This window comes from Colletotrichum fructicola (genome assembly GCF_000319635.2).
Source record: "Colletotrichum fructicola Nara gc5 chromosome Unknown KSG_Nara_v1_contig02, whole genome shotgun sequence".
NCBI classification, from domain to species: domain Eukaryota; kingdom Fungi; phylum Ascomycota; class Sordariomycetes; order Glomerellales; family Glomerellaceae; genus Colletotrichum; species Colletotrichum fructicola.
The window spans coordinates 6,062,747-6,075,455 of NW_027094052.1; the positions used below are offsets into that span (position 1 = coordinate 6,062,747).

The 12,709-nt window shown below is 52.2% G+C and overlaps 5 protein-coding genes across 5 annotated transcripts; 4 read left to right on the forward strand and 1 right to left on the reverse strand.

Annotated features, from left to right (window-relative positions):
* Positions 1-496: 496 nt before the first annotated feature.
* CGGC5_v004482 (uncharacterized protein) lies at positions 497-1,125 on the forward strand (the record flags this gene model as incomplete). Its single annotated transcript, XM_066151297.1, has 2 exons — positions 497-644; positions 686-1,125. The coding sequence occupies 2 exons, from the start codon at positions 497-499 to the stop codon at positions 1,123-1,125; spliced, it is 588 nt and encodes a 195-aa protein (XP_066009309.1).
* A 775-nt stretch (positions 1,126-1,900) lies between these two features.
* Positions 1,901-2,670, reverse strand: GLO1 (Lactoylglutathione lyase; the record flags this gene model as incomplete). The annotated part of the gene is made up of 2 exons (XM_032024457.1): positions 1,901-1,996; positions 2,056-2,670. 2 exons carry the CDS (start codon positions 2,668-2,670, stop codon positions 1,901-1,903), a joined length of 711 nt encoding a protein of 236 aa, XP_031878805.1.
* A 2,404-nt stretch (positions 2,671-5,074) lies between these two features.
* On the forward strand, positions 5,075-5,650 carry CGGC5_v004484 (UPF0311 protein; the record flags this gene model as incomplete). The annotated part of the gene is made up of 2 exons (XM_032024455.1): positions 5,075-5,309; positions 5,364-5,650. The coding sequence occupies 2 exons, from the start codon at positions 5,075-5,077 to the stop codon at positions 5,648-5,650; spliced, it is 522 nt and encodes a 173-aa protein (XP_031878840.1).
* A 1,859-nt stretch (positions 5,651-7,509) lies between these two features.
* On the forward strand, positions 7,510-10,032 carry TRA1-9 (putative AC transposase; the record flags this gene model as incomplete). Its single annotated transcript, XM_066151298.1, has 2 exons — positions 7,510-7,877; positions 7,932-10,032. 2 exons carry the CDS (start codon positions 7,510-7,512, stop codon positions 10,030-10,032), a joined length of 2,469 nt encoding a protein of 822 aa, XP_066009308.1.
* A 355-nt stretch (positions 10,033-10,387) lies between these two features.
* CGGC5_v004486 (uncharacterized protein) lies at positions 10,388-12,397 on the forward strand (the record flags this gene model as incomplete). Its single annotated transcript, XM_032024454.2, has 1 exon — positions 10,388-12,397. One exon carries the CDS (start codon positions 10,388-10,390, stop codon positions 12,395-12,397), a length of 2,010 nt encoding a protein of 669 aa, XP_031878839.2.
* Positions 12,398-12,709: the final 312 nt, after the last annotated feature.

Here is a 12,709-nt window from a genome sequence, read left to right on the forward strand (position 1 = left end):
GCTAGTTCTTCATTGTTTTATCTTTCTGCAGTATTTCCATGTGAAGGAATATCCCATCACGTAGTCTTTTTTGCGCTACTAAACATTTTCAGCATCGCACTCCCATCTTGGCATTGATTTGGACTTTGTTGGTGCATTATCCTGCCAAAACTCAATCTCAGACCTTTTTTCATTTTTGTACCATTCACTAATCTGTGGTATGCTAAGACTCAAAGGCGTCTTCTCATGCCATTGGCTATCAGTAGACGCGGGAGGCCGACTGAACTTTGGGTGTCTTTGGGGCGACTGATTGGCTTCATGCATGCAGGCCCAAAGCAGCTCGCAGATCATTTGACATATGACCCCTTTCATCACGGTTTCTCCTGTGACTGTCGGGAGACCAAGGTTTAAACTTCAGACTCTCCTCAATTCTTGAGAAACTCCATTTTCTCCTGACATGTCAAATGTCGACCTTTTTTCGATGAGTACCACTACTGATAACACAGCCAAAGTCGAGATGCCAACAGAGGAAATGGACAGCGTTCGCATCGCTGCAACCGACTCTGACGATGTGGAACATGGCACTCCTGGTGCTGTCATCGTGCAGTGCTTGACCCAGCATTCGCCAGAGTTTGCTGAACTTCGCCGGCTCCGCAAGATTGTACGTTAGTTGCGTTATTACAATGGCTTTCTTAACCTATGATAGCCGTTGACCATCAGCATGAACAGGGATGGGACAATCCAGCCGGCGATCGCTTCTTTCAATACCAGCGTGCTCGAGCCACCAATCCCGATACAGCTACTGAGTTATCCTTCTTTAAGATGATGAAGCGGATTGGCACCGAGATGCAGCGGACCACAGGCGCTCTCAAGATCAAGTCTCCAGTCTCGGACTTCCCACAAATCCTTGACATGGGAATGGCCCCGGGCGGCTTTCTCGCGACTGCCATGGAGCTGAATCCTAGCGCCAAGGCTGTTGGATTCAGTTTGCCGATTGCTGATGGTGGCTACCGTAGCCTTGTGCCTACAAGCAAAGACATCGACGTACGATACCTTGACGTTACAATGCTAGCTGCAGACCTCGGCTTCGAAAACATTCCGACAGACCATCCAGATACTGACAAGTTCTTGCCGCGTCAATTCTAACCTGGCCAAAGGTTTGATCTGGTCATTTGTAGCAGCTCAGTTATCCGCGATCACGAAGTGGCCGAATACAGGAAAAAGACTGAGCCGCGCCGGCTGACAACAAGCCAGCTCGCGTTGGGCCTTGAACGGCTAAATCCTGGCGGCACAATGATCGTGCTATTTCACAAGGTGGAAGCTTGAACAACGGTACTTCAACTGTACCGGCTCAGCAAGTTTTGTAAGAAGGTATTTCTGTTCAAACCGACGAAGGGGCATACGAAGCGCTCGTCGTTCTACATGGTCGCTACAGGCGTGCATAGCCAGAACCCAGAGGCCGTTCTTGCAATTGAAAGGTGGAAGCAGATCTGGCGGGCTGCTACGCTCGATGTAGAAGGGACCGGCGCAATGTTACGGGAGTTGGACGAAGAGGAAGTGTCGCCGGAAGAAATATTACGAGATTTTGGAGGAGATCTTGTGCGATTGGGGAAACGCGCTTGGTCCATCCAGGCAGACGCTCTCAGGGATGCGCCTTTCATCACTGGTCACTGATAAAGACACCAATGGAACGAAACAAAAGGCGAGGCAGAGTGTAAAGTTCATTTATGTTATCAATTTACAGCATTGCTGCCTTGCCTTCTTCGCGTAACTTGCCTGCCGACGGAGGGATTTGGTTCAATCTTTGCCCGGAGCTAATTATGTTGGTTCGGGTATGTAGTTTTACTACTCAAAGATGACGTCATCTCGGACTGGTCGCGTTTAATAAGCCCCTGCGAAGAGACATCAACCTTGAAGGCTATTAACCTGGGGCAGATTCATAGCCCTTGAAGATTTTGAGGGACAAGCTCCACGATATATCCATCCTAGCAGTACAGTTGATCTTCAGCAGCTGTATCTAATGTGCTTTGTATATGGCGAACTTGTATTCTCAAGATGCGAACAATGGGGGCTTACCGGGTCCTTGACAAATGCAATCTGCTCGAAGACGTTCTTGTAGGCCGAAGTAAGATCTCCCAACCCGATGCCACGTCCAGCTTCCCATGAACTTAACGGGACATCTTCTCGAGTTGCGCTGCCCAAATCCTTGATGACTTCCACGCCATGAGCCTTCAGGCGCTCAAGTGCAAGTGGAACATCCGGCACGGAAAATCCCAAATGCCCAAGGCCCAGGTTCGGTGGCTGGTTCCCGGTGCTGTAGTACCCCTCAGGCTCGTTCTCCGAGCCATGGATATGGAACAGCTCGAAGAGTCCTAGGGTGTGCGGAAGCATGGATACCGTCTCCTCGCGGAACTTGGCAAGGTCGGTGCGGTGTTCGGTTGTTTGCGGGTACCCGAGATAGTACATGGTAAATGGGCCCGCATTCTTGATGAACACGGTTCGCATGCCCATCAAGTCGATGTAGAAGTGCAAGGAACGGGCAGGATCTCTGATGCGAAGCATCATGTGGTTGAATTTGTATCCGATTGTTGGGTCGCCTGGTGAGATCGTCGCCTCGTCACCCACGGGATGTGACCCGTGCTTTCCGTCTGGAACAGTCGTTGATGTCGATGGCGGGGTTGGCTGATACATGGTGAAAGCTTAATGCGTGGAATCGCGATGATTTCCCGAGAACTGAGGATTTCGTGTTGTGGGATGTAGGAAGAGAATGGACGGAGGCTGAGGTAGTTGACTATTTCAATCCAGAGCGAGTTCCAGGTGAGAAGGCGCGAACGGAAGGAGCGAGGTTGTCCGTGCAAGTCTGGGCCCTCGAATATTCTTCAGCGATTGGTCGACGAAACGCGAGAAGGTCACAGGAGGCAGGAGACGGGGAGAGGTGCGCGATGGGAAAGGGCTCGAGCAAGGAGGGGGTATCAGCAGCACGGCAAATCGCTTCGGTAATTATCGCATGAGACACCGACTTCAGTATCCACGCCATCTGGGTTACTGAAATTCATTCGTAAAGTATTCCATTGATTGCGTCACACTACTCCATCTCGCCGACTTCGTACCCATTTTCACCAACTCCGTGGAATTGAGCAGCCGGTGGGATACGCAGCCCTCCGCCGTTGCACAAATGGTATATTACAAATCAAGTGTTCAACATGACGAATTGTTGCAGATTACAAAGCTTTAGTTACAAATCAGCGGCAATTTCTTCTTTTCATAGTTTTTACATATGTTCTTGGATTTTTGGGGAAGCAGTGTTAAACACCACTCTGCCCTAAAATTTCCACACCCGCCAAGGTTATCTCATACGCATGCACCTGCATTCTTACCCCTATCGATGCCACTAATTTGCGAATTCGAAACACGGTTTGGCCTGAGATTACGAAGTTCACGAAGTGCAAGGCTGGAGATGTTTCGTGCGTGGTCTTTCCAGGGTGCTTGTATGATATTTCTACGAATAGGAAGCTGGTAACACCTAGTTGTTATGAATGTGCTACGTAGTCATATGCAGTTCACTCATGATGAAAATATACAGCTCAAAATGTTGATTTATTGCATTTGGAACTTTTGTTCACGGTGCAGTCCACATACTCCAATGTCGCAATTCAGGATATTGCGGCAACATCAAGTAAGCGCTGAGGCAGTCCTCTCAGGCCAAGCGCAGCCATAGATGCTCAGACCTCAGACTCAGAAGCACGCAGGGGAGTTTTGCGGAGGGCCTAACCAAGGCTGTCCTCAGTATCACGCTCTACCTCCCCAACTGATGGGAAAGACGACAGCGGCAAGAAGAATGGAGATCAGCTGATTCCAACTGGGGTCCTGGTTGTTGGCTGGGAAGGTGCTCCACAATGGGACCAGACCCATCACCGGTCAACCACGATGGGGATTAGCCTTGCTGCCGAGTACCAGAATCAGGGCTTCGGCAGGAAGGCGATCAACTGGGCTCTGGACTGGGCATCCCGATTTGGGGCATTTCACAGTGTCTATATGCGACTTCGTCGTTTAATTAACGGGCGCAGAGTCTGTACCTGAAGACTCTGAATTTGGGATTTATCGAGGAGGGAAGGAATTGCGAGGCATTTTGGTTCGACCGCAAATGGCATGATGTGACTCGGTACAATATGTTGGAGCATGAGTGGGAAGCGTTGCGAGGGTTGAAGAATTGAAGTCAGTGTCTGGTTAGGACGCCTATCGCCCTTGTAGTTTCAATTTGTGTCGACTTTCAGAATGCAGCACAACACTCGTTCCTGCTTTTCAGACCTGGTCGTTTGCAAAGCTTGTTTATCCAGCTGATGTCATTGATGCTCAAAGTGAAAAATTGCCTGGGAATTTGATCATTTGCATACAAAGAGGGGAACAAAATTCAACTGGGCGCCATGATGCCCGAGCCAACGGCCAATGCTCGTCACCAGGTTCGCAACATCCTCACTAGCCACCCGCGCACGTGTCGGCCAGCCCCTCCCCCGGCCCGAACCCACGGCTGCAAGTCAAACCTACAGCATGTGGCTCTAAGCGCCGTCATCCATGACCTCAACCACGCAGACGACCAATGGCGAGCCTGCATTCTGGCCGGAAGTCTAAATAAGCCTTAAGCGGGAGCCGGCTTGGCGCTTCTAGAAGGTCTCTATGCGGTACTGGCACCGTTCATCCCATCAGTTGTACTTTTGACGTTTAACGTGCGGCCCGCCGGTCGACTTGCAATGACAAGAAGCACATTCCCTGTGCAGTGGCTTGCCGACTGCTAAGTTTTGCTTTACCGCCGCCGGCGATTAAAACCTTTTCAACCCAGCCTATGGGTGAAATTCCAACGGCAGGGAAAGAGTTTGCTACCGCAATTTTGGGTCTGCCAAGAAAAGGTACGCAACGACACCATCGCGGAACGCGTGCCATCCGAAATCTAAAGACTCGGGTGGACTGTACACATAAAGGACCATGAAGCCAGCTTCAATCCTTCAAAGCTCTGACCATTTACATCTATTATTCATTCACATACTTGGACAGCGTCTTCATTCATTCCAGCCAGATCATATTAATCACACTAATCATAATGCTGCCCTCCAACATCTTCAACCTCGCCACTGCCGGCTTGTTGTCCTCGTTTGCGGCCGTAGCCAATGCGGTTCCCACCCACAAAGATGCCGGCCCACTGGTTCCAAATGCCGAGCTCCTCTTCCAGCTCAAGATGACTCTAGGGCAGTCGGTCAACTTTGGTGTCGGCCCACGTGGCAACAGATTCTCTGACCCTATTACTGGAGGAAGCTTTGAAGGGCCAAAGCTCACTGGTAAGTATTCCAACACCTTTTCGGATTCGAATCGGCTAAGATGGTCATCAACAGGTGTTGTACTTCCCGTCGGTGCCGACTGGGGCCTTCTCGACGCCCGGGGCCAATTCGAAGCTATCACACTGTTTCAATTCCAAACCAACGACGGCGCCAACATTTTCGTTCGCGCTGAGGGACCTGCGCCGAACGGCAAAGGCATCTTGTACCTGACGCTTGAGACCGGTGTAGATGCGTACTACTGGGTCAATCAACTGATGATTGTCGGAGTCACCAATGTCGAGAGGGACCAGGGTTTCGTTACCATCGACGCCTGGGTGTTGTCGCGCGCGGATGCCGACTAAATGCCCTGGCACACGCCGGTCTCTCCTATTCTTTGGGCTGCTGGATGGCCCTGAAATATTGCGGCCTGTATTTTTCTTCTTTCTGTTTTGTAATAGATGTAGAAAGTATTCCTAGTTGTAGTGTTTAATTTGCCAGCAGCTGGTCATTCTGCCTGGACGTTACTGATCTTGGTTTGTGCTGGTTATGACTGCATGTAGGCATGATGTCACCGAAACTCCTGTCTTGCTGCATAAAAAGCGATATGTGTCTAGCGATTAGCCTTCCTTGTATCCGAGTTATATGTGATGCTACTGCATGCTGCTGCATGATGTGGATGCCAACCGATCGATGGGGACGAAAATAAGGTAGAAAATAAGCTATTCAGGGGGGGCAATATGCAAGATCTTACCTCCGTAGTCCACAATCAGCCCACAGTGCCGAACACTGTCGCAGCGTCGGCGGGGAACTTCTGGGCTTGATGTGGGGGCAATGGCCGATGTCGGCAGGCTTCTGAATAGCTTCATTTAGAATGCTTCTCCTATGACTGATGTGAACGGCGATCAACAGCATATGAATTTTCGGACTGTGACAGTTGCCCTGAGTGTCCTCCGTTTACGTCTAATGTTGCGGCTTGAAGGATGTTTGGGTTGAAGGGAATGATTTCAGAATGATTTTGAAGATGAAGGGGCCCCTGTAGCTGATACCTGGGCAACTATCGGAAAAGGAATTCCACTTGAATCCAGAACTTCAAGAAGCGAAGAGAAGCGATAACGCGAGGATGGTATCCAGCATCCCGGACCGCCATTGGGTTCGCGCTTCACCTGGATTATGTACGGCAAGCACAGTTAGAAGGGCTTTCATCATGTTAAGGGTTTGGCTGGCGGCAAGAATAAGCTGAATTTAATGAAAGTAACTCAGCATAAATCTTGAGATTTGTTTGCGATGCCCAGCGTATCACAACATCATTTGACAAACACCAACATGGCTATTCAGCCCTTGGTATCTATCTGTACCTCAACAAACTTGAATTGATTGAGTAAGAGCCATTCAACAAACCCCTACTGTGAGATTACCTCGCACAAACAGCTGGATCTTGCTGTGAGTGAGAGCGAAGAGTCATAGTGACGGAACAATGTGTCGCTGAAGCATTTTCGTGAATGATCACCTCCCAAGCGAAGAAGAGCCACGTAAATCTTAAGTCCAGGTTCCTAGCGGCCGATGCTTGTCATGCCAAGAGCCCATAATAAGCACTAGAAGTTGATGACTGGGTTCGAGCACCCTTGTAGACGTCGTATAAGCTTGCAGGCAGAATGATTGCTGGTTGAAAGTAGGATTCTCCAGTCAGGGGTTGCGGCACAGCAAGTTTGCTCTCCCGATTGCTGCCACATTAATAGAACAACCCATTCCGAGTCCAAGATAAAGAGCTCTCCAGGAAACTGAAGCCAGCGCTGCCGCAAGTCCAATCTGACTTGCCAAGTTAACCAAGTCAACTAGTCAAAGTGATGCCATCGCCATCCCTCAAGTAGTCAATCTCGCATCCCTCGATTGACTTGAAATACCTGATTGTTTCACTTCTGACCAATGAGAGGCCGTAGATCAGCTTGCGCCCTAGTTATTCGGTTATGCCCAGCCACTGAAACATGCCACTATTGCCAACCTCGCGATGACTACATATCTTGATGTGGTTTTTCGAACTGCCCTCAAAATACTAGTTTACAGCCAATCCCTTTGAAACTTTCAGAGGAGGTAGAAGGGATCACAGCGGTTCGAATGATATATAACTCATCCCGATTGCACACTTCTAGCGGGATTTGTTCATCATCTCACATCTTCTTCACCATTTTCAGCCATTTTTAATTTCACCGACTCCATACTCACGATGTCGACTGCTGCCACTGCTGCCAGCGCTTCTCACGCCAACGCGTATGAGATGTTAGGTACCCCGCGCCTCCGCATCTCGACGCAGATCGCGCAGGCTCTGCTTGTTACCCCACGTCTGAATTCCACGATCGACGACCTTCCTCACATCGTCGTAGGCAGTCGAGAGTTCGTTCTTGAGACGCAGTTATCGCGAAGGCGTGGCCGAGGGCGCTCTAGCTGGATTCGAGATCATGGCGAGTTCCTCGTCGAAGTTATTCAGAGCCGCGCCGGCGCGTCCTTTTGGAGCTGTCGACGATGCGACGCGAAGGGGTCTCCTCGTCTGTTTGGCGCTGCCGCCACCTCCGCTCCTCAAGAGCACTTACTTCGGTATGTATCTGTCAGCTTGCTTTCTATATAAGTCATATACTGACGAAGCTGAAGTAGCCATAAGGTCTGCAGGATCTCTGCTGTGTCAGATGAGGACTCTGACAGCAGTACTCTGCCCTCCTCGGCAGACACATCAGGCCCGCCTTCGTACAAACGACTTCGACCTAACAGTAACGTGCCGAGGGCCAAGATCACGACTCTGAGAGACCTCAGCGTTGCCTCCATCGTCTCTGCCGATCTCCCATTCGTCCACTTCGAGAACGCCTACGTGCAGCAGATGTTTCGGTACCATAACCCGGAGGTCGCTGGCGAGATCCCGTGGGGCCGGACGGCGATTCGGGACCGTCTCGATGACTTCTGCCGGCGTGGAGAGGCTCTCGTGAAGTCTGAGCTTCACTCTGCACTCTCAAAGATCCATCTATCATTCGATCTATGGTCATCACCAAATATTTACGCCTTTATGGCAGTCACTGGTCATTTCATCCATGCTGACGGCACAATACAGTCTCGTCTCTTAGCCTTCCCGCAGCATCACGGCAACCACAGCGGCCTCAGCCTCTCGGAGACCCTTATCGACGCCGTCGACCGTTATGAACTCCGGCCCCGCATCGGAGTAACGATCTCCGACAACGCTACGAACAACGACACCTGCCTCCGGGCCTTCTACCGGAGTATCTCGCCCGAGATGACGGATGCGGACGTCAAGGCCCGGCGAATGCGGTGCTACGGCCACATCCTCAACCTCGCCGCCCGGGCCTTCTTGTTTGGCGGTGACAAGGAGGTCCTAGAGGCTGAGTCGGACTTCTTCCGGCTCTGTGAGCGGTATGAGGACGATCTTGAGCTCTGGCGGAAGCTTGGCCCCGTGGGCCGGCTCCGGAATATCGTCAAGTTCGTCCGGGCATCTCCGCAACGGACGGAGCGGTACCGGAAGGCTGCGGCGGAGGTCGACGGAGACTCCGACTTCCGGATCTTCTCGGAGTCACGCCGGGAGGCACAGCTTATACTGAATAACGACACTCGATGGAATAGTACGTATCTTATGATCGAGAGGGCTGTGAAGAAGAAGACGGAGATTCAAGCCTTCCTATTAGCCAACAACGACGACGACGATGCCAGGCAGCACATCTCAGAGAAGGACCTACTCTCGAGTGAGGATTGGAAGGTTCTCGCTGAGATCGGGATGATCCTTGAGCCCTTCTACCTCCAGACGAAGCGGTGTGAGGGCTGGGGTATTAATGACGGGCATGGGCGACTCTGGGAGGTCACGTTGGGTATCGAGTACCTTCTCTCGCATCTCATCAACTGGAAGATCTACTACAACGCCAGTTTATCACCCAGTATAGATCACGGCGATGAGGGTGACTCTCAGCAGTCGCAGCAATCTCAGAAGCGTGCCAGGCGGGCCCGGCGCCGTCATCATAACCTTCAAGCCCTGCCCGATCATGTACACCAGGACTGGGCATCGCCAGCCTCTCAATCTGCCTCGAGATTCGAGTCTCTCAACGAGGAGTGGCAGACCTTCTTACGTAGCAGCGTTGAGCAGGCGTGGCAGAAGCTCTTCGATTATTATGATCTTCTCGGAGACTCGCCACTGTTCTCTGGTGCGATCATCCTGCACCCGTCATATGGTATTTCATACCTAAGAGATATATGGGGGCAAGAACACCAGGAGGGATGGGTTGAGAAGGCTCTGAAGACCCTCACAGAGTACTTCGATCAGTGGTATCGTCAACCCGGCGAGATATATCCGTCTAGCTGGCAAGCCGGCATGCTTCCAGTTGATCCCGGCGCCGGGGACGGAGAAGATGTGCATTACCGGCAATGGGTTAACAGCTGGCGCCGCAAGACGCCGCCCCGGACGGATGAGCTTGATCTCTACCTCCGGCAGCCTCCGGAGACCACCTCCGATCCCGTTCGATGGTGGAGGGACCATTCGGAGACCTTCCCGGCGCTCTCGCGGCTTGCCCTCGACGTCTTCGCCGTGCCGGCGATGGCGGCAGACTGTGAGAGGGCTTTTAGTACTGCCAAGTTAACCCTCACTTCGCAGAGGCTCTCGATGGTGCCGGGTACTATAGAGACTCTCCAGCTAAGTAAGAACTGGATGAAGAGGGGGGTCTTGATGCCTTTGCAGAGCTTTACTCTGTTGCCGTCGTGATGTATATAACTTCACTTTTTCTTGATTAGTAAGGGTTTTGCACGTGTTTTTGTATGATGATTGACTTATTTTAATTGGCAATTCACCAAGTAGTCAAAGCCTCAAAAGAAAAGAGGCAATTTAGCAAGTTGGGGGGTCAAAATTGACTTGATTGGACTTGCGGCAGCGCTGACTGAAGCTTTGCAAGACTCGGTCTCGATGTAATCCAATAAGAACGCCACGAGATGTTTGACAAGTATCGTCGAAAGTCTGGCATTGGAGCCCACTCAGGTCCCCGTCGCTAGACCAGGAATCACGTCCACCTCGCCACAATGCAAGCCAAAGTCTCGAAGAGCCACTCGTCAGGAACTTCTCGATGAGCGCCGGTGAAGCGCAAACCGAAAACGAACAAGACCTCACACCCGAGGGAGCCCATCCCGTCTGCGTCACCAACGACGACCCCAAAAGCAGAACCCCGCGAGTCTCGACCTTGTTCCAAGACTTCTCAATCCGCAACGAGCCCAAACCTCCACACAACCCAAACCAAAACACACAGCCAGTCTTCAAGCCATGGGCCCCAGACATCGCCCTCCTCCTCACAGCCGCCTGCCTCCTCGCAGCCATCTTCGCCACCACCCTCTCGCAGGACGGCAAGCCCCAGCGCGACTGGACGCTGCCCATTACCCTTAACGCCCTTGCTAACGTCCTCTCGACGCTCTTCCGCGCGTGCGTCGCCGCCGTCGCTGCGGAGGTGATTTGCCAGGCGCGATGGACGTGGTTCTGGGCCGACACGCACGGCGGGCGGCGGATGATTGATCTGCAGCATTTCGACAGCGGGAGCCGGGACCTGCTTGGCGCGCTGAGGCTGGGCGGAGTGGTCAAGTGGAGGAGTCCCGTAACGGTGATGGCTGTCTTTTTGATTGCGGCATCGTTTGCAATTGGGCCGTTTGTGCAGCAGGCTATTGGGACGGTTGAGCGAGCTGTGCCTGCTTCTGGGCAGGGTGCGAGTATCCCGACGGCACAAGGCGTTGATCTTGATTCATACTTCTTTGAGGCGATTTACCGCGATGAGGAGGATGGCAAGAAGGCGACTGAGAGGATTATGCGGCCTAGCATGAGGATTGCGCTGCAGACGGCTATACAGAGTCCCCGCGGTGTGGAATCTTCTGTTGCGCCTATATGTCCGACTGGGAATTGTACTTTCATGGGGCTCGAGTCTGGTGCGCCGGTTCTTGAGCTCGGTGAGATTACACATGCGTCTACTGGTCTTTGTTCTATCTGTACGGATGTCACACCCCTCATCAGCGTCGCCGAGAACAACAGTTCGATAGCGTTGCCGAACGGGATGAACTTCTCCACGGGCCGAACGACAACGAGTATGGCGTTTGGCTCGGGAGATTTATTTTGGGCTAACAGCGTCATGTCTGAGCGAGCTGCATCTCTGGCGCAGCAAGGGTTATCCAACGTCACAGTCCTCACTACGCAGAGCCCCATCGCAGATAGGTACGGCGCCCCGTTCGTCCATACCCGTATGGCACTCTCCTGCTCTTTGTACCTCTGCCTGCGGAGTTACTCGGGGGTGGTCCAGAAAACCCAGCTCAGAGAGAAGCTCGTTTCTGAGGTTCCCATGTACCACGACCCGATGTACGACGGCGTCGAGCACCAATGGGTCAAGAACGGCAGTTACCTCGCCTCCCGCACGCCCTGCGTAATCAACGGACGAAACTACACGGCCGAAGCCGAGGCCGGCAGCCTCAACATCACCACGTTCTGGGCGCCCGACGCCGCGGAGTGCATATACAGCGTCGCCCCAACCTTTGCCGACGGACTGTCGTCGTTTCTGAACCAGGCGTTTAACGAGACCTGCACCTTTAGCGCCTTCCAGGAGGGGAACCTCTGGTGCAAGAACAACTTCTGGCTCTCTGAGCTATGGTATCGGGGCAACGCGACGGTTGAGCTTGTTTCTGGGCATTTCGCGGATATTGCCACTGCGGTGACGAATCAGCTCCGGCGCGGTCTGGGGAGGCAGGAGGGCTCGATGTCTGGGGTTGAGGGCCAGGCGCTTCAGTATGTTGTGTTTGTGGTCATTGACAAGGGGTGGCTCGCCTTTCCGGCTGTGCTGCTTGGGCTGGAGGCGGTGCTGCTGGGTGTGATGATTGCAAGGAGTTGGCGGTTGAGAGATGAGGAAGCTGTTTGGAAAAGCAGTATTTTACCCCTGATCTTTTATAGGGGCCAGTTTGCGGGGTCTGGGGAAGTTGTTTCTTCTGAGGGGCGGTGGATGACGGTGAAGGAGATGGAGAGTGATGCGCGGAATATTTGTGTGAAGTTTTCTCGGGTCCGGACGGGAGATGAGATGAGTCTGCACCGTATTGCGAATGCGAAATAGTCATCTAGAGAGACGATTTGATGTCAAATATTGAAACTATCCTGCTTCCTCTCATTTTACCTCATTCTGGTTGATGGATATGAAGTGAAGCGTGAGTCTTTGACTCACAAATGAATGCCCCGCTCATTGAAAATCGAGATTGCTCCTCATCGTCAATGCCTTCTTCACCGCTTCACAACCACTCACCTTCCACATAGTTCTCACGTGTTGTTGATTGCAACGAGTCAGTCTTATCCCATCGCTGACGTGGCTTATGTAACGGGGGCAGGAATCGGAGGTTTAACAACGGTGAGGCATACCGAAGGCCCCCAC